Source organism: Callithrix jacchus, chromosome 10 (genome assembly GCF_049354715.1).
Source record: "Callithrix jacchus isolate 240 chromosome 10, calJac240_pri, whole genome shotgun sequence".
NCBI classification, from domain to species: Eukaryota; Metazoa; Chordata; class Mammalia; order Primates; family Cebidae; genus Callithrix; species Callithrix jacchus.
The window spans coordinates 68,525,965-68,548,651 of NC_133511.1; the positions used below are offsets into that span (position 1 = coordinate 68,525,965).

At 44.0% G+C, this 22,687-nt stretch overlaps 1 protein-coding gene across 2 annotated transcripts in view; it reads left to right on the forward strand.

The window, feature by feature from the left end:
• Positions 1–22,687, forward strand: part of CLPB (ClpB family mitochondrial disaggregase) — a 151,893-nt gene that overhangs the window by 11,449 nt on the left and 117,757 nt on the right. For both annotated transcript variants that reach the window (XM_002754832.6, XM_009007492.5), the window contains exon 3: positions 17,894–17,980. In XM_002754832.6, coding sequence (XP_002754878.1) covers positions 17,894–17,980 — 87 coding nt within the window. The remainder of the gene's footprint in view (positions 1–17,893; positions 17,981–22,687) is intronic.

Sequence of the window (22,687 nt, forward strand, 5' to 3'; positions counted from 1 at the left end):
CCATGCTGCCTCTTAAATTATCATTTAGGAGATTCTTTTGGTGTCCTGTTTTGAGTTCTGGTTTTATGGTTTTAGACAATAAAGAACTTCATACCAGCCCAAAGTGGTTTACTAGATGGCTTTGGGGAAAAAAATCTGATTTGGTATACAGTTCAGGAAAAAAGAAAGGGTTGGGCATTGTTGAGAGATAGACATATTTATTCTAGCTTTGCATTGATGGCTTGGATTGGTTCTTATCCCTGGATGCCCCAGCTTGGGGCTTGAGGCATTTGCTGTCCATGCGCCAGGATTGAGGTGTCCAGAATGTGCTTAGCTACAGCATAGGTAAATGTCCTGCACATTGATCCAGGGATTTTATCTAATTAACAAAACCCTGACTGGGTAAATACATTTGGCTGTCTCGGGGCCTCAGAGAGGCTGTCTGTTTATTGATTGTTGTATCATTTTGGCTGGATGGGAAGATATTAATGATGGCATCACAGCAAACAAAACATCCAGCTCTCTTAATCAGGAAGTATGTAAATATCCTTGCGGCTTGCAGTGGATTGAAACAAAAGCTTTTTCCTAGACCAAAGGTCAGGGCCTCAAGGGCATCACTCCTGTCATTTGATGCTTATAGTGAGAGCATCTAAAGATCCTCACAGTTTTTTTAATGCTGGGGTATAACCCACACAGGTTTTTTGAATGCCTTTCCAGGATGTTGGAAAGGCAGCATAATGTTACAGAAAAATATACAAGAATTTTAGAATTAAAAGACCTGGTTTCTACTTTTGACATAGTTACTAACAAACTATGTGACCATTAATAAGTCACTGAACCCCTCTAAGTCTTAGCTTCCAAATCTTGTTCATGGGGTTCCCACTGAGAACTTTTAAATATAGTTCCCCAGTCTTCAGAGAAATCTGAATCCTTCGGGAAGGGTCTAGATCACACACTGAAACCCTAGGCTTGTTCGAGAACTGCTAGACCTTGTACTTGTCAAGCAGTTCTACAGAGTGGCCCAGGGCCTGGCTTCTTTTCTGGGGTATGTGGCTTTCTGAGGCTCTGATTGCTTGTTTTCTGATGTTGGAAGGGCAATTGGGGAAGATTGGATTAGCAGCTTTTCTGTAACTTCATGGGTAGGTGAGTTGTGGGAGAAACTGATCAACTGTCTAGAAGCTCTGCAGAAGCAGGCAGTTGGCCATGAGCAGAGAGCAGCCAGGGCCTAACACAGGGGGCCTGGAAGGGAAGGGTCATGCCACTGAAAAGGAGCCCAGCCCTGTATGGCCTTGGGCTAGTCTCTCAGTTTCCTCAGGGCCTCCATGGTAAAATATTTTTGATGATAATTGTCTGATCACTTCCCAGGATTTTGTGAGTATTCGAGGCAGGTGATTCCTTGTCTGGAAAATTTCTCATCCTTGGGATCATCACTGGCCCTCCCACCCTAGTCTTTTAATATGCAAATGTAGGGCGCCTTGACGTTCTACACACGTGGAATATGTAGAGGCGGCCATGTTGCAATGCACATGTGGGGCAAGGGCAAGAAGAAGAGGGTGAGAATTGCCATGTTTGGGTAGACCCAGTTTTTAATGGCCTTCATTTGCATATCAAAGGTTGCCAGGCTGGCTCTAAGAACTGGGGCTTTACAAGAAACTTTTCTGGAAATGCTTTAAAAAATGAAAACTTCCCAAGGACCCCTTTTCCTATCTGCCTAAAATAATGTCTTAACAACTCCAACTCCGGTACCTGTGGATTCCCATAGTACCCTGTACTATGTAAGTGAGAGCACTTGCCACCATCTCTTGGGATGGGTTGTCTGTTTCCTTATCTCCTTCACAACACTGTGAGTTTTGGAAGGCAGCAGACAATTGCTGTGTTGTTCATCACTGTGCACGTAAATAGTTACCAAATACTTATTGGATATTATTGAAAGTAGTTTCTTTTTTTGTTCCCCCGCACCACCCAACAGCGTCTTGCTCTGTCACCCAGGCTGGAGTGCAGTGGCACAATCTTGGCACTGCAACCTCCACCTCCTGGGTTCAAACCATTTGCCTGCCTCAGCCTTCTGAGTAACTGGGATTACATGCACCTGCCACCATGCCCAGGTAATTTTCATATTTTTAGTAGAAACTGGGTTTCACCCTGTTAGCCAGGCTGGTCTCAAACTCCTGACCTCATGATCTGCCCATCTCAGCCTCCCCAAGTGCTGGGATTACAGGTATAAGCCACCACGCGTGGTCATTGAAAGTGTTTTGTGTTTTTTTTGTTTGTTTATTTAATTGAGACGAGATCTTGCCATGTTGCCCAGGCTGGTCTTGAACTCCTGGGGTCAAGCAGTCCTCCTGCCTTGGCCTCCCAAAGTGCTGGGATTGCAGTTGTGAGCCACCATACCTCGCTAAAAGTGTTTTGTAAATGATAAAATATTAAGTAAACTTTAGTAGCTATTACAGTCATAATAAACCTGTAGACAGAGGCCAAACAAAAATGAAGTAGTTGAATCATTTATTCATTAAACAAATAGTGCCTACTATGTGTGGCACGGTGTTTGGTAAATCAGTAGTCAGTCAAACATGTACATGTCAGGCATGAATCCTACAAATGCAAAATTGCAGCTGGTGCAAATACTGCAAAGGAAGGTCACAGAGAATCAGGAGAGCGTGTGACAGCCAGATTTCCTCCTGGTCAGAGGAAGCTTGAGCTTGGAAGTGAAGGATAAGGAAGAGTTATCTAGGTAGAATAGGGTGGGAAGAGCTTTCCTGGCACAAGGAACTTTTATTTGCAAGAATCCTGCAGGAGGAGGCTGCAAGGCCAGTGTGAAGAACTGAAAAAGGCCTTTGGTACTCCAGCTAGAGGAAGGTGCCAGGAGCCTAGAACAAGCAGGCCCTGCAGGGCATCAAAGGCCACATGAAGGGGCTTTGTTCTTACATCAGTGGCAGCTGAGATGGATTGAGAGGGGATCAATATGGTCAGCAACCATTCTGATGGCTGAAGAACATGAGGAACTAATGGGAGTGCCCTCCTGCTTGTATGTGCCAGGCATCATCTTGGGCATGGTCCTGCCCCTTGAGGCAGTGTAGGCCCCAAAGCTGTAATCTCTCAGGGCCCAACAGCAGGGGCGACTGTCAGGCCTTGCCTCCCTACCATCATTTCTGTGGCCTAAGTGCTGTCTCTTCTCTAAAATCCCAGCTTAATTAAAATCAAAATGCAATGCATGTCAGCATGGCCAGAACCAATTGGAATTGTTTTCCCCAAGGAATTTTCTTGGAAACTGAGGAACAGATATAAATCCAAGAATATAGAAAACAGTCGAGCCAGTGTGTTACTGGGCTTATAATAATTATTTCACTTAAGCTGCTTGCCTTGCAGTTCCCGTTCTTTCTCTGCCCTTCTTGAAAAACCTCAGAAAATCTCACTTCTGAACTTTGAGGCTCTACTACATCCTGCCTCCTTTATGTTTGTCCCTTCTGAGCAAGAGCCCTTGGCCCAGAGTCCTTCTAAGGCAATCAGTGATCCTCTCCTTGTGATTCTGTCAATGGATGCAGATACAAGTGGATTTCTTTTTATTTATTTATTTATTTATTTTTGAGATGGAGTCTCACACTCTGTCACTCAGGTTGGAGTGCAGTGGTGCAACCTTGGCTCACTGCAACCTCGGCTCACTGCAACCTCTGTCTCCCAGGTACAAGCGATTCTCTTGCCTCAGCCTCCGGAGTAGCTGGGATTACAGGTATGTGCCACCACACCCAGCTAATTTGTATATTTTTAGTAATACCAAAAATAGCTAGCTGGGTTTCACCATGTTGGCCAGGCTGGTCTCAAACCCCTGACCTCAGGTGATCCACCCACCTCGGCCTCCCAAAGTTATGGGATTACAGGCTTGAGCCACCTCACCTGGCCTTCTAGTGGATTTCTTATCATTGGCAGGGAGGCAATGGTAGGAACTTTGGAGTCCAACAGAACAAGGCTTGAATCCCAGCTGTGACCATTCGTTAGTTCTGTGACCTTGGAAAAGTTGTCAAACCTCTCTAACCTTAGATTCTTCATTTGCAAAGTAGGAATGATAATTGACTTGCCTCACACCATTGCTATGTCATGTTTACTGATTCATCTCCTTGCTTTTCTCTCCAGTTGCTTCTTGTATATTTCTCCTTAACTAGGCTGTGAGCCATGTCACAGCAAGGTGTATGGTACTTCCTTCTCCTACCTTCACCATAGTAGGAGCCTTCACACAAGGCTGGCTGGCACTCAGAAGGCACACAGTACAGATGGAGTCTGGCCTGTTGATTGATTGGTTGATGGATACCTTGTTTATTCTCCACAAGGCTAACCAGCAGGAGAGCACAGCCCTAGGCAGCAGCTGGGCAGGCTGGTCTCCAGGATCCTCCATTCATGTGGATGGGAGGCTCTGGAAGACTGCATAAGAATCCTCTCTGAGGATGAGCTGAGGCTTCCATCTCAATGCCCTTTTGTTTGGAGGGATAGCACCCAGGCCTCCTACGAAGACTGTGTGTTTGACCAGCCTTTGCAGATGGACAGTGAACTAGGGCAGGATGTAAAGCACAAACAATTGAGGGAGGCCTCTGGAATTCCCAGGGGCTCAGAGTCCAGCAGGGGTGGGGAGGGGCAGGATCCTTCCCAGGGCACATCAGGGACTCAGTCACAACCTCTAGATGAGTCAGACAGGATCCCAGGCACTTTTGTCTCCAACCTCACTTCCTCTCCAGTATTCAGGTCCCCACTGAGCTTCCCTGATCGTCAACATCCAGCCCTCTTTAGGTGCCTCTAGGTATGAGGCACTATCTGCCTCCTGAAGAATAGGCAGATTCTGATTGAATACACATTCATTCATTTTTTCTTTTGAGATATAATTCACATACCATAAAATTCACCCTTTTAAAATAGACAATATAGTGGATTTTAGAACATGTATAAGATTGCACAACTAGCACCACTAATTCCAGAATTTCCAGAATGTTTTATCACTCTCCCACACTACCCCAGGCCCCCAGAAAACTCTGGTCCCAATAGTAGTCACTCCCCATTCTCCTCTCCCCTAGATGTTACAGCCACTAATCTGCTTTCTGTCTCTGGATTTGCCTATTCTGAACATTTGATATAAATGGAATTATACAATATGTGACCTTTTGTGTCTGGCTTCTTTCACTGAGCATAATGTTTTCAAGTTCGTCTATGTCGTAGCAGGTATCAGTACTTTATTCCTTTTTGCGGCTGAATAATATTCCCTGTATGGATGTACTAGATTTTGTGGATGTGCATCCATACAGGATGTCAGTTGATGGACATTTGTGTTTCCACTTTTTAGCTATTATGAATAATGCTACTATGAACATTTTTGTATAGATTTCTGTGTGAATGTATGTTTTTATGTCTCTTCAGTATATACCTAGGAGTGGAATTGCTGGGTACAGAGTAACTATACGTTTAGTGTTTTGAGGAACTGCCAAACCATTTTCCAGGGTGGCTACATCATTTTACATTCTCGAAAGCAATGTGTGAGGATTCTACTTTCTCACATCCTCACCAACACTTGTTGTCATCAGTGTTTTTTACCATAGCCATCCTAGTGTGTGTGGAGTGGTATCTCATTGTGGTTTTGATTTGCATTTCTCTGATGGCTAATGATGTGAGCAACTTTTTATGTGCTTATTGGCCATTTCTATATCTTTTTTGGCATTTATTTCTTTTCTTTTGAGACAGAGTCTTGCTCTTTTGCCCAAGCTGGAGTGTGGTGTGATCTTAGTTCCCTGCAATCTCTTCCTCCTGGGTTCAAGCGATTATCCTGCCTCAGCCTCCCGAGTAGCTAGGATTACAGGCACGTGCCCCCATGCCTGGCTAATTTTTGTATTTTTAGTAGAGTTGGGGTTTCACCGCGTTGGCCAGGCTGGTCCGAAACTCCTGACCTCAGGTGATCCACCTGCCTCAGCCTCCCAAAGTGCTGAGATTACAGGCGCGAGCCAACACACCTGGCCATTCTTTGGCATTTATTCATTCTTAAGGCCCATTATGAGCAATAAATCTTATTAGGCATTGAGGAGGAGAAACGTGTATCATGATGATCTTTGCCTTTCGCAGAACTTGCTCTGGTAAGAGAATTGTAATTAGTGCAGGTGAAAAGTTAGGGCTTCACAGGCAAGGTGGCCTTTGGTTTGGGTCTAGAGATAGGTAGTATTTTTATACAAGGAGCTTTATGGAAAGACTTTCCGGGCAATTAGAGTAATATAAGTAAAGACAATTTGTAATTAGTAGAAAACAGTTTTATCTTCTGACGAACTTGGAAGTAATAGTGTGAGAGCACCTGGCATAGCACTTGGTACATGATGGGCCATCACTATATGTTAACTCCCTTTGCAGCTCCCCCATTTGGTCTCAGCTCTGTATTCTAGGACTGCATAGCTTCCTTTTCCTGTTCCAGATTTTTAACTCTTAGGAGACATAGCTCCAAGCTACATGAGCCTTGGTTCTCTAAACTGTGGTTTCAAGTCTCCTCCTCATCCTAGTCATTTTTAAATGAAACAGCCACAACATTTTGGTGCCTGCTCTGAATTCCAGTGCAGTATGACCATTATTGTGAGGAGCAGGGCAACCATCCCCTTTGTTAAAGACTTTATACTTCTATTAATATGGCCAGATCTTGCATTAGCTTTCTTGGCAGCTGCATTATACTTCTCGGTTCTGTTAAGCTTGTAATCAGCCCAGCCTCCTAAGAACCATGGCTGCTTTTTTTTTTTTTTTTTTTTTTTGAGATGGAGTTTCACTCTTGTTGCCCAGGCTGGAGTCAGTGGCACAATCTCAGCTCACCACAACCTCTGCCTCCTGGATTCAGCAATTCTCCTGCCTCAGCTTCCCAAGTAGCTGGGATTACAGGCATGCACCACCATGCCCTGCTAATTTTGTATTTTTAGTAGAGACGGGGTTCACTATGTTGGTCTCAAACTCCCAACCTCAGGTGGTCCACCTGCCTTGGCCTCCCAAAGTGTTGGGATTACAGGTGTGAGCCACCACGCCCAGCTCATGGCTTCTTGAATGTCCTGTAACCTTTTGATTGGGTTTGTTTGCAGAACTTGTTTTAAAGGCATTGTATTTGCTTTTGAATAGGTAGTATTTGAAATGTGAATATGTAGTGTATGAAAGTAGTGGCGGTGGTATGGAGACTGCCAGAAACAAGAAAGGATAGGTTTGAACCATTCTTAGCAGGAGACTAGAAGGGAACTAGAAACTTGCAAGAGAGAAGGTTCTAGGAAGCAGGACTAATCAGAAGGTATCCTCATCCCTCAGGTAAACTCCTTTCTACTTAAGGCTTTCCCTTATTTTCTGTCAGCTGATTGATCCCATCAGATAACTATGGTGTGCTGACACATGCTAAATGTGGGAAGGAAGGGAAGAACTGGGCATATGAGCCCTGGAAGGCAGTGTGGTTCCGTAGAGCTTGGGTTCCATCCCCCCAGTTGATACTTACTGGCCCTATAATCTTAACCAGTCATTTACCCTCTGTAAGACTTGGGCTTCTTTCAGAGGATCAAATGAGATCATAAATGTCAAGTATCTGTTGCGTAGTAGGGAGCTCAAGAAATGTGAGCCCTTTTGAACGCCATCATTCAAGAGCTTTGCAAGACAGTGAGTTGTGCTCCCTGACCCTGGGTAAAACATCTCTGAGCACCTGTGATACTTAGCTCACTTATTTGTGCGCTTGTTTCATTTTCCCTCCTCCAGCTCAGAATAAGAGCTCCTTGTGGGCCAGATTCATGTTTGATTCATTTCAGTGTCTGTCAGCGCCCAGCACAGATGCTGGCTTGGAGATGTTACTTAAGTTTTGTTGAATGAGTGAAGGCCACACCTTTGCCCAAGGAGGCCAGGTATTATGGTTGGATTTTTACTGTCTCTTCTTTACTAGAAATTTTGTAGGATTCCTGAACTTTACAAAAGGTGGCTCAAGTACTAACACTGAGAAGTTTGAGCCGCTATTGCGTCCCACTGCTGTAGTGTGACAGGTTTCCTGGCAGCCAGCCAGGAGGCCTGCTGTGGGGCCGGTAGGTGGCGCCTATGACCCATTACCACACCCACACCTCAGGTCCTGTGCAGGCCCTTGTCACCACGGCAGCTGCTGGCTCTCTGGGAAATGCATATATTAATAGCTCTGGGCAGGGTACCCAGATGAAGGTGCCTTGGGCCTCTCCCTGCCATTTATGGCCTTGTATTGTTGGATTTTCATGTTTTATGCAGTCTCAGCCTTGGCACACACTGCCTAGGGAATCAAAGATGTTTGCCGTAGAGGATCCCAGGAGATCATTCTGGGAATCTGTGCTTCTGGCTCAATCTTTCTGGCACACTCTGCCTCTAGGAAGTCATCCCTGTGGCTCTCTTGCTCTGACCTGCATTCTCATGGCACCTTCCTCTAGGGTCCTTGCTTGTATTTTAGCTGTTTGCCCTGTGTGTAGCTGTCCAGTGAATGCCTTGAAGGCAAGGATACCACAGAATTCATCAAAGAATCCTGAGTGCCCTGCTCAGAGTCCTCAGGATGAGTTTATGGAATGAATGGGTAAATAATAAGTTGCACCTCACAAGTTGTTATCCACATTGAAGGGTATTCTACAAACAAACTAGCTTTACTCTGCAAAAAATGTCAATATGAAAATCAAAGAAAAATTGAGGAACTATTTCTAGATGAAATTGAAACACATGCAGTGTTTGGCCCTGATATTGATCTTGGCTTGCATCTGGATCACAGGGGGAGTTTGCTATAAAGAACATTGGAATAATGGAAGAACTTTGAATATGGGCTGTATATTTCATAAACATAGTTTATCAGTGGTAAATGTTCTGAATTTAATCATTAGTGATTCTGCAAGAGAATGCTCTGGTACTAGAAGATACATGCTCAATGAAGTATTTGGGGTAAAGGGGCATAGTATCTGAAATTAATTCTCACATGGTCCAGGAAAAAAACAGAAAAAGAATAGAAAAGCAAATGAAGCAACACGTAAACAGGATATGAGTGGAGACTATTTGAAGGGAATGGGTGTGTCTTATTTTTGTAACTTCTATAAGTTTGAAATTATTTCAAAATAAAAAGGTAAAATAATTTATGCAATTTAGTATGTGCCAAGTTTCTGTAAGAGAGATGGGACAAGGAATGATCACCCAACGTTGCACTTTATTTAGTTGATCCAGCAAGTATTCATTGAGGTGGTGATTCAGCTCCTCCACTGTGTGCCTGAACAAACAGAACAATTGTAATAATAGCAACTGGTCAAGAGATCGAGACCATCCTGGTCAACATGGTGAAACCCCGTCTCTACTAAAAATACAAAAAATTAGCTGGACATGGTGGTGCATGCCTGTAATCCCAGCTACTCAGGAGACTGAGGCAGGAGAATTGCCTGAACCCAGGAGGCAGAGGTTGCAGTGAGCCGAGATCGCGCCATTGCACTCCAGCCTGGGTAACAAGAGCAAAACTCCGTCTCAAAAAAATAAAAAAAATAATAATAGCAACTAAGATTTGGAAAATGTAAGTGCTCTCAAATACATTATTTTCTTTGGTCATCTCAGCACACATGTTAGATAGGGCTGGCAGGCTGGCAGCCTGACAGGGTAAGATGACTAAGTTTCAGAGAGGTTCGTGTAATCTGCCCACAGTACACAGCTTGGAAGAGACAGACAGAGGCAAGCTCATATATAGGTCAGTTTTTTCCAAGGAGGATGCTTTCTGAGCCTCCAGGATTTGGACTGGTTAATTTCTGCAGATCATTCTTTAAGTTCAGAAATTTTAAAGCTTTCTATGATAGGAAATAGCCAGTTATGAAACAAGCAGACACATTTCACAGTACACCTGCGTTTATGGTAGATACTGCATACTTGCCAGCCCCTCTCCTCCGTCACTGCCCTCACTCCCCTTGGAGTTCTCCAGGCATGACAGAATGCCTGGTGGGCCATCTCACTGGGAGTGAGAGCATCTGGAGTGCTTCCTTGTCGAAGGGTCCCCAGCTAAGCCTTGGAGAAGGGTGCTCAGTTCAAGTTGCAATGGAGAATTTGCTGGAGAGGCCTTGTCTGTGGAGTTGAAGCACTAAGACCCTGCCTGAAGACTGCTGGCCTAGGCTGGGGGTCTATGAGTAGCCGTTGCTCCCTTGCCCTGCCCCTCCTAGCCCTTGCTGGCAGGATAGATAAGGCACAGATGGAGGCCGCCTGGGGATTCTGGCCTCAGGCACCTTGCCTCTGCTCAGACAGCAGGGCCTGGTGCTGTTATTACTGTAAACAGGGCCTTCTGTGAGGCTCCAGCCAGGGCCCTGTTGCCCAGATAGCAATCATGATTGGGTCTGCATGGCTCAGTGCTTCCAGGCCTCTGATGCAGGTGGGATAGGGCTCCCTACCCTTCAGCCCCTCCCCAGCTGCAGCTGAGGGCTGGTTCATGTGAAGGATCCGGAAGTCAGCTGGAACAATGCATCATTGAAGTTCAGTGGCTGCTTTGTATTGATTGGTCCTAAAGAAAGAGGAAGAAAAGTCAAGTGGTACCTCCCTCCCCTGAGTGAAAAAGCTAGTTAGTCCGAAGCTGCCCTGTATTCCTCTCTAGGACTCTTTCCCTCCCTCCTACAATCAGAGCCTGGGGAGTTATCTTCTCCTTGGAAGTCTTGCTGAGTGCTGTGTCTGCTAGGAATCTACTCAATTTTCATTTTGATGCTGCACATATTTAGAATCATAAGATTATAGAGCTGGTAGGGACTTTAGAAAGAATTTCATTCAATTTCCTTCTCTTACTGCAGATAAAAGTAAGGACCGCAAAGACATTTATTGTGGTCACAAAGCTAGTAAGTGATAGAGCTGTGACTGGAATCTGTGACCTCCAGCCCATAGGCCTTTACTGACGTATATCCTCAGCCCTGAGACTGAGAAGCTGCACCCACCCCCTCCTACATATACATAGAAGCCTAAGTTATTTGAAAAAGACGAGTATACAGTTGTAAAACAGGTAACTTCCAACCAGATAGAAGTATTGGTGAGAGGTTAATGTAGGTAAGTGCTGTAGACATTTATTCCTTCAGACCCTGAGCTTCGTGGTGTGCCACCTGCTATGGCAGGCACACGGAGCAGAGAGATGAAGACAAGTCCTTGTTTCTAGAAGGACATGCTGCCAACTGGGGATGTTAGACATGTGAACAGTATGATAACTGCATTGATACAGGTTAGCACAGGCTTGTGGCAACAGGCCATCTTAGGGAAGGCTTTTTTTTTTTTGGTAATGAATGAGAGCTTCTTATGTTGCTCAGGTTGGCCTTGAACTCATAGCCTCGCCTCCTCAAGCGCCAGGCCAGAGCCACCACGGCTCCCAGGGAAGGCTTCTTAAAAGAAAGTATAGGAGTGTTTTTCCTAAGAAACTTTTATTTTAAAAAAGTAATAGTATGGTCATTGTTATAAAAACAAAACTTCAAACAATACAGAGGCATTCACAGCAGAAAGAAAGCTTGACTGCTTCATTGCCTCTTCCCCAATCACAGGTAGTAGCTGTCATCTGTTTGGTCTTTTGCCTGCTGGAGTCTCCAGGAACACTGGTGGATGGGAGCAGGCTGTGTTTTTCCCGATTGATTTGTCCTTCTCCTGTGATCATCTTCAGCTCTTGGGCTAGGGAACCTTCCCTTTCCTGCCACTGCTCTTGCCTGGGAATTTTAGACAGTTCATTTATCTATCCTCTGGTAATTTTGAGCACTTACTATGTTCCAAGTTCTGTGTATACCTTTTCATGTATCATCCTGGTTTACTCTGTCACTGTCTCTTCATAGCACCCTATGTGACATATATAGTAGGGCTGGTGGGGTACTTTCCATTTTTTTTAACAGATGCAGAATCAGGCTTAGAGAGCAGGAGCTAGCATGTAAATGAAGGAAGCAGTTGAGATTCAGAGAGGCTAAGTCACTCATTCATCTACCACTCCTCACCTAGTAAGTGACAGAGCCTGGATTTGTATTATTTATTTATTTGAGATGGAGTTTTGCTCTTGTTACCCACGGTGGAGTACAGAGCACGGATCTCTGGCTCACTGCCCCCAGGGTTAAGCGATTTTCCTACCTGAGCTTCCTGAGTAGTTGGGATTATAGGTGCCTGTCACCACGCCTGGCTAATTTTTTATATTTTTAATAGAGACAGGGTTTCACCATGTTGGCCAGGCTGTTCTCAAATTCCTGACCTCAGCCTAAGCCTAGCCTAGATTTGAAACAAGATCTTTCCTTTTTTGTTTTTTGTTTTTTTTTAATCTTTTGAAATAAGGTCTTTCCAACTGATTTTTCTGAACCACTCTATTGTCTGAGAGTTGTGCAGGAGCTGGGATTCAACTCGGACTTTTTTTTTTTTGAGATGGAGTCTCTGTTGCCCAGGCTGGAGTGCAGTGGCATGATCTCGGCTCTCTGCAACCTCTGCCTTCTGGGTTCAAGTGATTCTCATATGTCAGCCACCTGACTACCTAGGATTATAGGTGCCCGCCACTGCGCCCAGCTAATTTTTTTATTCTTAGTAGAGATGGGGTTTTGCCATGTTGGCCAGGCTGGTCTTGAACTCCTTACCTCAGGTAATCCATCCGCCTCAGCCTCCCAAAGTGCTAGGATTACAGGTGTGAGCCACCATGCCTGGCTTCAACTCTGTACTTCTAATGTGGTCTATTCTCTGTCAACTGCCCTGGGCAATCCTCAGATAGGGTCACCTACTGCCCTGCCAAGCAGGAGACCTAGTTCATTAGGGAAGGGCCCTCCACAATTCTGGAGTGAGCCCAGAAAGGCCTACCATGCCCACTCTGCTTCCCTAGCCCCTGGACACAGGCTGCTCTGCCCTGAGTGGCAGCCTGCATTAAGCATTCTACTCATCATCTTAGGGATGATGGACTCCTAACCTTTTCCGAGACACTGTACTCTGTCACAAGCATTGCTCTTCTTAAAAGAGATTAATTCACTTGCCACATTTTGTCCATTGGCGAAAATCTCAGGGGAGAGCAAGGGTGGCTTTCTCAGGCCTCAAAGGCCCTTTCAGCCACTCTCAGCAGGCAGCCAGTCCCTTAGCAGGCCCAGGACTTTGAAATGACTGCCCACTGGGCATTCACTTGCAAAGCAACACAATGAAATGGAGGAGACCTGGTTTGTAAAATCCCAACTTTATGGGCTGCTCTGTACAAAAGTACTGGTGGGGGGCACCCAGCTCTGAAGAGAAAAAGTTACTTGTGGTTGGGGGTTCTCTTGTGGTCCCTTCTTTATTTACCAGGTGCCACCATCCTTACAGGAGTTCTGTTTTAATCCTTGTAACCACTTTGCATGAGAGGGATTAATGTCTTCCATTTTGCAGCTAGTAAGTGACCGAGCTAGAATCTGAACTCCAGCCTTTGTACTCCAGGGTCATTCCTTTTTTATCATTATACCTCAACCCCAAGAGACTGCAAAGAATGATGCTCAGTCAAGGAGCTGGGCAGGGCTGAAAAGCAGGAGTCTCACTGAGGAACACCAAGGTTTCCTCCTGTGAGTGGCCCCTCAGGTTTGTAGAGCCCTTTCCTTCATATTTCAGTGCCACCTTCTAAAACTCCTGTGACACTGGGAGGATTGTGATCCTCATTGGACCTATGAAGAGACTGAAGCTTAGCAAGATGATGTGCCTTCCTTCAGGGCGTTAGAATAGTAGGTGGCAGAGCTAGAGCTAGAACCCAGGTCTCCTGAGTCTTCCATACGTTCTTTCATTGAAATGATAGCAGGTTTAGGGAAGTGTCTCTTCCAGCAGTTCCTTCTTTTTAAATAGAAAACTCTGCAGTGTATCGAAGAGAAAATCCCAAAAGCAAACATGCATATAACAAATAGCTCAAAATTATTAGTGATCAGAGACATGCAAAATAAAAGAATAATATGATAGCCCTTTATACCCACCCATTAGACTGGCAGTGATTAGAAAGCTGGCTATGGCCACGTGTTGACAGGAAGAGGGATACATAGGCACACCTCTGTCCTGCTTGTGGAAGGGTCAATGGAGCAGCTATTCAGGAGAGGACCCTGGCACTATTTAGTCAATCAACTACGCACATACCCCAGGACCCAGTGATCTCACTCTGAGTACATGCCACAGGGAAATGCTCACACAGGTCCAAAAGGGGACATATGAGAGGATATGCTGTGAGCATTGTGTTTGGTGGCTGGGACATAGAGGCTCCCTGGGCAGGTATGCCTAGGAAAGCAGAGAAAGAAAATGTGGACACATACCATGGGGAATTATGCAACAATTAGAAACAGTAAGTTCTTGCATACTTAGCAATATGAGCATACTTAAAACAAAGTTATAAGCAGAATTTTATACACATACACGCACACAGGTACGTAACTGTGTATCTGTAGGTTTAAAAGTAGGAAGGAAGGCAGGAAGAGAAGAGAGAAATCTTGCCTGGCTTAGGTCGTGGAAAGCAAGAACCTCTCTCTCTGTCTCTTCCTCAGTAGCCAGCAAGAGGCTGGGCACAGAGTGGGTATGTGTACTTGTTTGCTGAATGAATGAACACAGTGCCTAGAACCAGCCTCACTGAATTATCCAGTCATCCTCATGACCACATCTTAGAATCCCTGGGTATGGCCAACCTGCCACACTACCAGCTTGAGAGCACTCAGCTTTGTTCCATCAAAATGATGGAAGTGAGACAGGATGGTAGGGTCTGTATTGAGTACCTGCTATATGGCAGGGCTGGGATCTTACAAATTAGAGATTATTATCCCAAAGGTCAGAAGACTGAAAATTAGAGTTGATTTGCTCAGAGTTATCTAGCTGGATCAGAATTCAAATCAAGGTCTGACCTACTCCAACACCCTTTATTCGTCCATTTCTTTTTGTTAGACTGCACTCAGCCCTTGAGGGACAGTAGGAGGAGGCGTTTCAATCTTCTTTCTTTAGCCCTACCTCTAGAGCAGCTGCTTCCACAATTTTCAGGGCCCAGGCAGGGGAACATGGTCATTGTTTACTCCGAGGCGTGAGGGATTTTAGTCCCTCTGAGTTTATCCTAGTTACACTCTCCTTTCTTATTTTCCTGCCCAGCTCTCCTCTCTCTAGGTCTGTATTACAGCAGCCTCCAGACTGGTCTTCTTATCCCCATTTTGTACCCTCCCCCCTTTCAAATTCAGCCTGCTTAGCAATTAGGTTAATGTTATAATTTTTTTTGCCCCAAAACCTTGAATGACAACCTCACTGCCTTTGGTGGGAAATTAAGGAATGCCAAGTAGGTTTTCTCTCTGTTGCTAGCTTCAGTGGATTGATGGTGGCTGATTGGAACCTGTTTTGAAGAACATTCTGAGGCTCTTTCAAAGGCTCCACAGCAAGAGCTGCTGGGAGAGATGTGTGATATGCCTCTTAGACATGGGAGTGCAGGGCAGTAGCTTCGATGCCAGGAATCTGTCAAACCTTTAGACTGAGCTCTCATCCTAGGGTCCATTACTGATTTCATGGGGGCTGTGAACACCTGATCATTATATGTGAAAAAAATTTTTTTTGAGTGTGTGTGCTCCTTTGCACTTTCCTGGAAGAAATCCGATCATAGTCACAAAAGAGCCCAGAGCTTAACAGGTTTATGCCCACTGCCTTGGCCTCCTAGTCTGACATTTGAGGCCCTGTGTTGCCTCTGCATACCTCAGCAGCTGTTTCTCTGCTGTGAACTGTCACCCAGATGGAGCTGCCTGATGGTCTGTGAATGTTCCTTTCCTGCTTCGCAGTCATATCCTGTTTCTTGCCTTGATTGACATGCACTTCCTTCCACTTCTCTAAACTCTTCCCCTTCTTCAAGACAGAATTCAAGTTTATTCCCTCAGAAGCCTCTGATTTTCTAGCCTTTTAGACCGAGGGTCAAAGAAATGAGGCCATCCCAATTAGGATGATAGTTAAGATCAGAACCATGCATGCTCTACTGTATCACATGGCCTGCTAAACAAGGAGAGGAGATTCTGTAAATTAGGCAGCGTTCTTGGCTGTAGAAAATGGTTTCTGCATAAAAGAAGTTTAACATTATATATAGTAAGGGACCTCCACCAGAATAAACCCTCCAAACTAGAGATAAGAAAGGAAGGTTTCCTAATCTCTCTTTATTTTATTTTATTTTTTTTTAATTTTTTTTTACACTAAACATAAAAAGAAAAAAAAGAAAAATCAACATGAATTTGAAATATGCATAAAATTAATAGCAGAGTTTTAGTAGAATTCCTAATCTCTCTTAATACTCTCTCCTAACATTTTGTGCCCCAGTCACACCAGACCTCTTAGGGGATCTCGTGTATCCCATGCCTGCTGTTGGTGAAGAAGACTTCCTCTACCTGGAACACTCCTTCCCCTCCTTCACCCCCTTTTGTCTGGCCAGTTCCCCTTTATCAGCACCTCCTCAGAGAGGCCTTTTTGGCCACTGAAACTGGGTTAAGTTCCCTTGGTACATGCACCTGCAACCCATAGTCCCATTCATAGCACTCATGGGACATGCAGTTCTGTGGTGTGTCTCCCTCTTGGGCTTTGACAGTGCTTTTGAAAGTGTTTGAAAGAAGCATTAATTAGTACATGATGTTTCTCATCCTCTCAAGCCTGAGTTACCTGCTAACATCAGCAACACAGAGATTTTATTTGACTTGATCTGTAAGGACATTTACTATAGATTGTGGCACAAGAATGGTGCTAGGACTCAAACCCAAGCCTTTGGACTCTCTGCCCTTTGTCTAGAACCCACTGAAAAACAGACAGCCTCCTAGCTTCCCCAACCCCTTCTGCCCTTTCTTAGCACTGTGTTGTTTGATATACTGTCTTGAGCCATGTCTTCTCCTCACCCTCATCCAGAATCTAGCACAGGACCAAGCACATGTCATACAGATTCACTGACATCAATGTAGTCTTTATCTTTCATGTTATCTAGAGCTAGGTTCTGTCTAGAGGAAGGTAGTGAGGTGAGAAGGAGCCTGGCTTAAAGTTACTGCCAGCCAGTCACTGCACTGCCCCTTAATGAGCTGTGTGACCTTAAGCAAGTCATTTAACCTCAATGAGCCTGTTACCTTATCCCTTAAAAGAGGAGATTACTCTTAGCTCCTTAGGTGGTATGAAGACCACATAGAATCATGAATGTAAAGTACCCGGGATAGTTCCTGCTTGTAGAAGGTGCTCAGTAAGAGTTCATTCTGTTTACCCACCCCTACATTGTTGGGTCCCTTATTCCTGGGAGCCAAAATTCAGACTTTTAGTGGGATACTTTAAATTCCGTGTTTGTTAATTTATTTAACAGTTATTAAGCTTCTACAACATTTTAGGCACTGGCATATAGATTCCCAGAGGGTCTATGTGGACTCTCCTAGGAACCTAATCTATTTCCATCTTTCCTTGGGTTGAAGGATTTTCAATTGCTAAACAACCACAATACAGATAAAGTTGAGAAATGTGATCATTTTGTCAACTGATAACTGATTAGATAAGACGTGTCATTAGGCATTCTGTTCCTAACATTGGGAAATTAAGGAAGGAAGAGCTGTGGATTGGATGAGTCAAGGAAGGCTTACTTCTTAGGAGTGCACAAGCCACAAGGATTGTATTAAATAGAATGAGAGGAGAATTCAAATATGCAAAGGGGCAGGGAGAGTATTCTGGACCAAGGGAGTGAGAGTGTCAGAGTATTAAGATAGGGAGGAATTATTCTTTTCTCAAGGGCTAGGAAGACAACAGAGGGGACAGACTGATTTAAGGGAAGGAGAGAGGTTGGGGAAGGCTTGATGGGGCAGAATGACCAGAGAAGCTGAGAATGGGAATATAGTCCTCAAAGGCCTCTGTTTCCAGACTCACTCAGCCTCTGTTTGTTGACTGTGTCTGTTTCTTCTATGGTTGTTGCCACTCTTACATCCATGATAAGTCATACCCTGAAAATATTTCTGTCTCATTTTAGACTGCTGTCAGAAGGCGCAGATGTCAACGCAAGGCACAGACTTGGCTGGACAGCACTCATGGTGGCAGCCATCAACCGAAATTACAGGTGAGAGATCTCCTTCCACATAGGGCTCCTTTAGGCAGATCTCTGCAGTCTGCGCTCCTGAGCATGCTCCCACCTGTTGTGCCTCCCTACTGTCTTCTTCCAATGGCAGGGAGATGGATTCAGACTAAGGTATTGGACTTCACCTGGTGCATTGGACTCTATAGTAGCCGTGGACACGGAAGATGTAGCTTTGATTCCCAGCTCCTTCAATCATTGGCTTTGTGACCTGAGGCCAGTCATTTGCATTATTGTAGCAACCAGATGTTTGGAGCCTGTTGTAAGTGGTTATATGTATAGGTGCAAGTTACTGTCATGTTCTGTTACCCCCGTCTGTTCATCTTGAGAAGTCTGCAGTTATTGTCCCCAGCAAGTGCTCCTCCAGGGGCTTTTTCTTTGGAGGTTCTGCTGGAAACTAAGAAAGATGGGGGATCTCTTTCCCTCCCATTGGAGGCTCTGCTGTTTTCCTGCCCACTCCCTCACTCTCTCAGGGCTGTGGCTATTGTATAAAGATTGAAATAGTTTACTTTGTGTAGTGAGTTATCTTAATTCTCATAGTTGCTCCATAACATATATATTATGCTCATGTTGTAGCTCAGAAAACTGAAACCCAAAGAGAAAAAGTGATTTATCTGTGTCACTTGGACAGGATTTAGAACCTGGTCTGGCTGCTTGCAAAGTCTGTGTTACCGTGTTTTTGAGGTTTTTTTTTGAGATACAGTCTTGCTTGGTCACCCAGGCTGGAGTGTAATGGTGCAATCAATGGCTCACTACCTCCTGGGCTCAAGTGATCCACCCACCTCACCCTCCCGAGTAGCTGGGACTACAGGTGTACACCACCATACTGGGCTAATTTTTTTTTTTTTAAGATAGGGCTCTCACTATGCTACCCAGGTTGCTCTTGAACTCCTGGCCTCAAGTGCTCCTGTATCCTCAGTCTGTAATCCCAAAGTATTGGGATTAAAGGCATGAGCCACTGTGCCCAGCTATGGTCTGTGTTTTTTACTGTATCTCACTGCTACCTCCCAATGTCAGATCCCAGCCTAGTGCAGATGCTGCCTTTCTATTTCAGTCAGTTCTGATTTCTGCCTTGGAGTCTGTATAATTCTGGAAGTGTTGGGATGAAGTACACATTTGCTCTAGCTACAATTGTGTGAAATTGATTAAATAAAAGCAAAAAAGGATACTTTCAAAGAAAGTAGACTGGGCACTTTAGTAACAGCCATTGAAATTTATAGTTGGAGGTACCAATTTCAATTCTTTCTGCAAGTAGGCGTTTAAGGCTTTTATCTGCCAGTACTGGCCACCTCTGAAAGGATTATAAATATGAAAGAAAAAAATGTAACTGGGATTTTATAATATAGAGGTGGTACTGCCTCAGACTGACTGAGAGACTTAGCTATACATGAGATGGGTCTCTCTTCTGTGCTCCTTTGTTCTCAGTCACTCAGTTTCCTGATTTGCCCTCTTTAGCTGCAAGCACCTATGCTTTAAAAGCAAAATTGATATAAATAGGCTTCATAGCTGAGAGACCTGGAGTCCAGTCCTGGTTCCAAGCCTTAATTGAATTTCAGAGCTCCATGAACACCCTGTTTCTTCATCAGAAATTGTTTCTATGAACATTTAGTAAATATCTGCCTTGAGCCAGGCCCTGTGCTAGTGTTTGCAGAATCCAAGACCGTGGGGAGTTTGCAGTCTAATGGGAAAAACAAATACAGGTAAAGAGACATAATATAGTATAATCAGTGATTTTTGAGCAGTGTCTATGGGATACTATCGAAGCAAAGGGTGGGAGGAGACTTATTGTGGCAGCAGAGTAGATTCTTGCCATATACTTTTGAGAATCCAGTGAGGTAATGTATGTACTACAGGTTATAAGTGGTGGGTTGTTAGTCTCTGATGCCCCCATTAGACTTCTGTACACAAACACACCTGTTAATTCTACGCCACTGGTACTTCACCACATGCACCAGTCTTTTCCCCCAGCTTGCAGGTGTTTCCCTCTGCAAGAAATAGCCAGTAGTGCTAAAGGAGAGGTGGAGAGATGTGTTCCCTTCTGTGTGTAGTAGTTTCAACTTGAGACTGAATAGGAAATAACACCATGCTTAAGAATACTGTCAATTAGTGATCAGATGGCTAGTAAATGTGCTTTTGGGGACACATCTCTTTGAATCTAATGAGTTGTTGGTTTAACTGATTGTTCTGTCTTTATCCAGAGCTATTAGCAAATCAGTGATGCCTGTTGAGCAAAGTGAGCGTGTTGACTTATATTAGTTGGACTAATTAAGTACCCATTTTGTGCCCTTCTCTTCCTTCCACCATCCAGGGAGGACATATTTTTATTAAAAATAGCATACTCTTGGGTTGGATTTATATATTCATATCAAAGAATTTTTTTTGGCTCCTACTGTTTGCCAGGTACTGTTCTATGTACTTGAAATAACATTGATGATAAACAAAGATGCCTGCCCACAGAGAGCTTCTTTCTGTATTAGTTGTGGTCTTTGGATAGAGAAAGGCGTGGACAGACAATAAGCAATAAGTATAATGGCAGAGTAAACCGTATAATATATTAGAAGAAGTGCCATGAGAAAAAGGAAAAGTAGAACGCATATTGGTCAGGGTGAGTAGGCCTCATTGTTAAGGTGCCCTGTGAGTAGTCTTGAAGGATTATCATATCCATACCAGCACAATCTGTCAATAGGTTTCTCTTTGTTGGAAATGTACTGATTTTCCTGTAATCAGTCACTAACTCCTTCCAGAATCATATTGGTCAGACCCGAAATGCTACCATATTTGAATCAGATTTCGATGAAGGGAAGATAGAAGGGGAGCACCCTTGATTCAAAGCTGAAAGCAGAGAGAACCTTCACCTCCTTTAGGATGTAGGCAGCCCACAAGCTCAAGAGAGAGATCCTCAGAGTAGCCCAATCATTTCACCCTGATGCTGCTTAATAATATGTTAAGTCTTTAGGGATATAGAATATAATAGTCTCTATCCTTAAGGAGCTTAACTTCTTGTGAATTTCTAGATTTGTATGTACTTTTTAGTTCTGAATAGGAAAAAACAGTGCTGTAGAACTACATTCTAAAAATATGCACAGGAATTTAATTTATAATGTATTTTCTCCTTTTATTTTCAAAAAGAGTTTGAAGTAACTTAAAATACAAATATAAATATACACAGGAGAGGGAAAAGTGGTTCAAGATCAGAAATCATATTGGTTAAAGAAAAGATAATTTTATAAAGATTGAACCCGAGATTCTCTTTTCTGAAAATAGATTTATTGTTTTTGTAAAAACATATAGAAAAGAAAGTGGTAGTCACCTGAATTCCCTCTATCTAGCAGTTGGTTGTTGTATATATGTTTATATACAAATGTAACATGAATGGGACCATGCTGTATTTACTGTAAATTAGGTAATTAGGCAAATTGGGTATTAATTTAGATTGACATTTCCTGATAAAGCAAAAAAGGGATACAGAGCATTATATCTCTGTATATTATATGTATTTATATTATCATTATATATATAAAATATATATTATCATTATGTATATCCAGCAAACATTATTTAAAATCTCCACGGTGTCAGGTGCTAATGTGCTAGGCTATCGGGGATTCAGAGAATAAACAGTCACAGCTTTTGCCTTAAGAAGCTTACTTTGACTGCTGACATCAAGGACTTGAGCAATGTGATGGCCATTGTCTTCAGTAGCCATGCTGCCAAAGCTTTACCAACATTCTACTAGGACAATCTTTTGCCAGCCCTAGTAACAGCTTGGGTATAGTATTGACTCAAGGAACAGTCACTAGGGTCTGGCCCCCTTCTCCACAGTGAGCCCTCTATAAGCCTCATGCCACAAGGCACTTGTTTAGCCTGAGTCTGGGTGTCTCATTCTATATTGCACTCTGACCCAGTCCAGCTAAAGGCTAAGCCACAGGGTCCCAGAATGATCACTGTGACTTAGCATAGCCCTCACCGGCTTGTGCAAATATACACAGCCTTCAGCTAAATTCAATTAGTTTTTCTTTAAGAAGGGAAAGAAATCCAATTTTACCAAACACGGACAGACGGTGGAAGGCACTTTGATGTTACAACCTCTCAGTGATGCTTTACTTAGTCACAAGTTCATAAGCAAGAAGGCTTAATTACTTGGGAAAACACAGGATTAAAACTGGACACAATGGCTGAGTATCCGCTCTCGGGCGACTTGATTCGAACCCATGCACCTAGTTCGTGTGTGGTGCAAACTTTGATGTGTGCTATGACAAGCTGAAAGTCATGACCCCCTTGGAGAAGTTCCCTCAGATGGCATTTGCAGGATGTGTAGGCGGAGAGGCAGGGCCTGCCAGGCCTGTTTGCTCAACTTTGATGTCCAAGCAGCCACAGGCCCCACTATTTGCTCTTCCACTGAGGGATGGATTGGGAGCCTCCTACCTTTCCCAGTGAACAATGGCCAGCCATGGAGTGTGACGACTGTTGACCATTCCAGAAGTCTGGCCGACCAGAACAGGGCTTTGGGAGGTGCAGAGCCTGGGGGGCCAAAAGCTGCTCATAGGACAGTCATTTCTCCAGATGTAGCTTTCCTTAAAGTTTTGGTGGTGTTAGGTGCTTGCAATGGAGATAAAAATAGTCTCATGAGTTTTAGCAGGTTTTAAGTACTGCTTGACCCTCTGTTCCAGCAGCACTACGATGTTTGTAAAT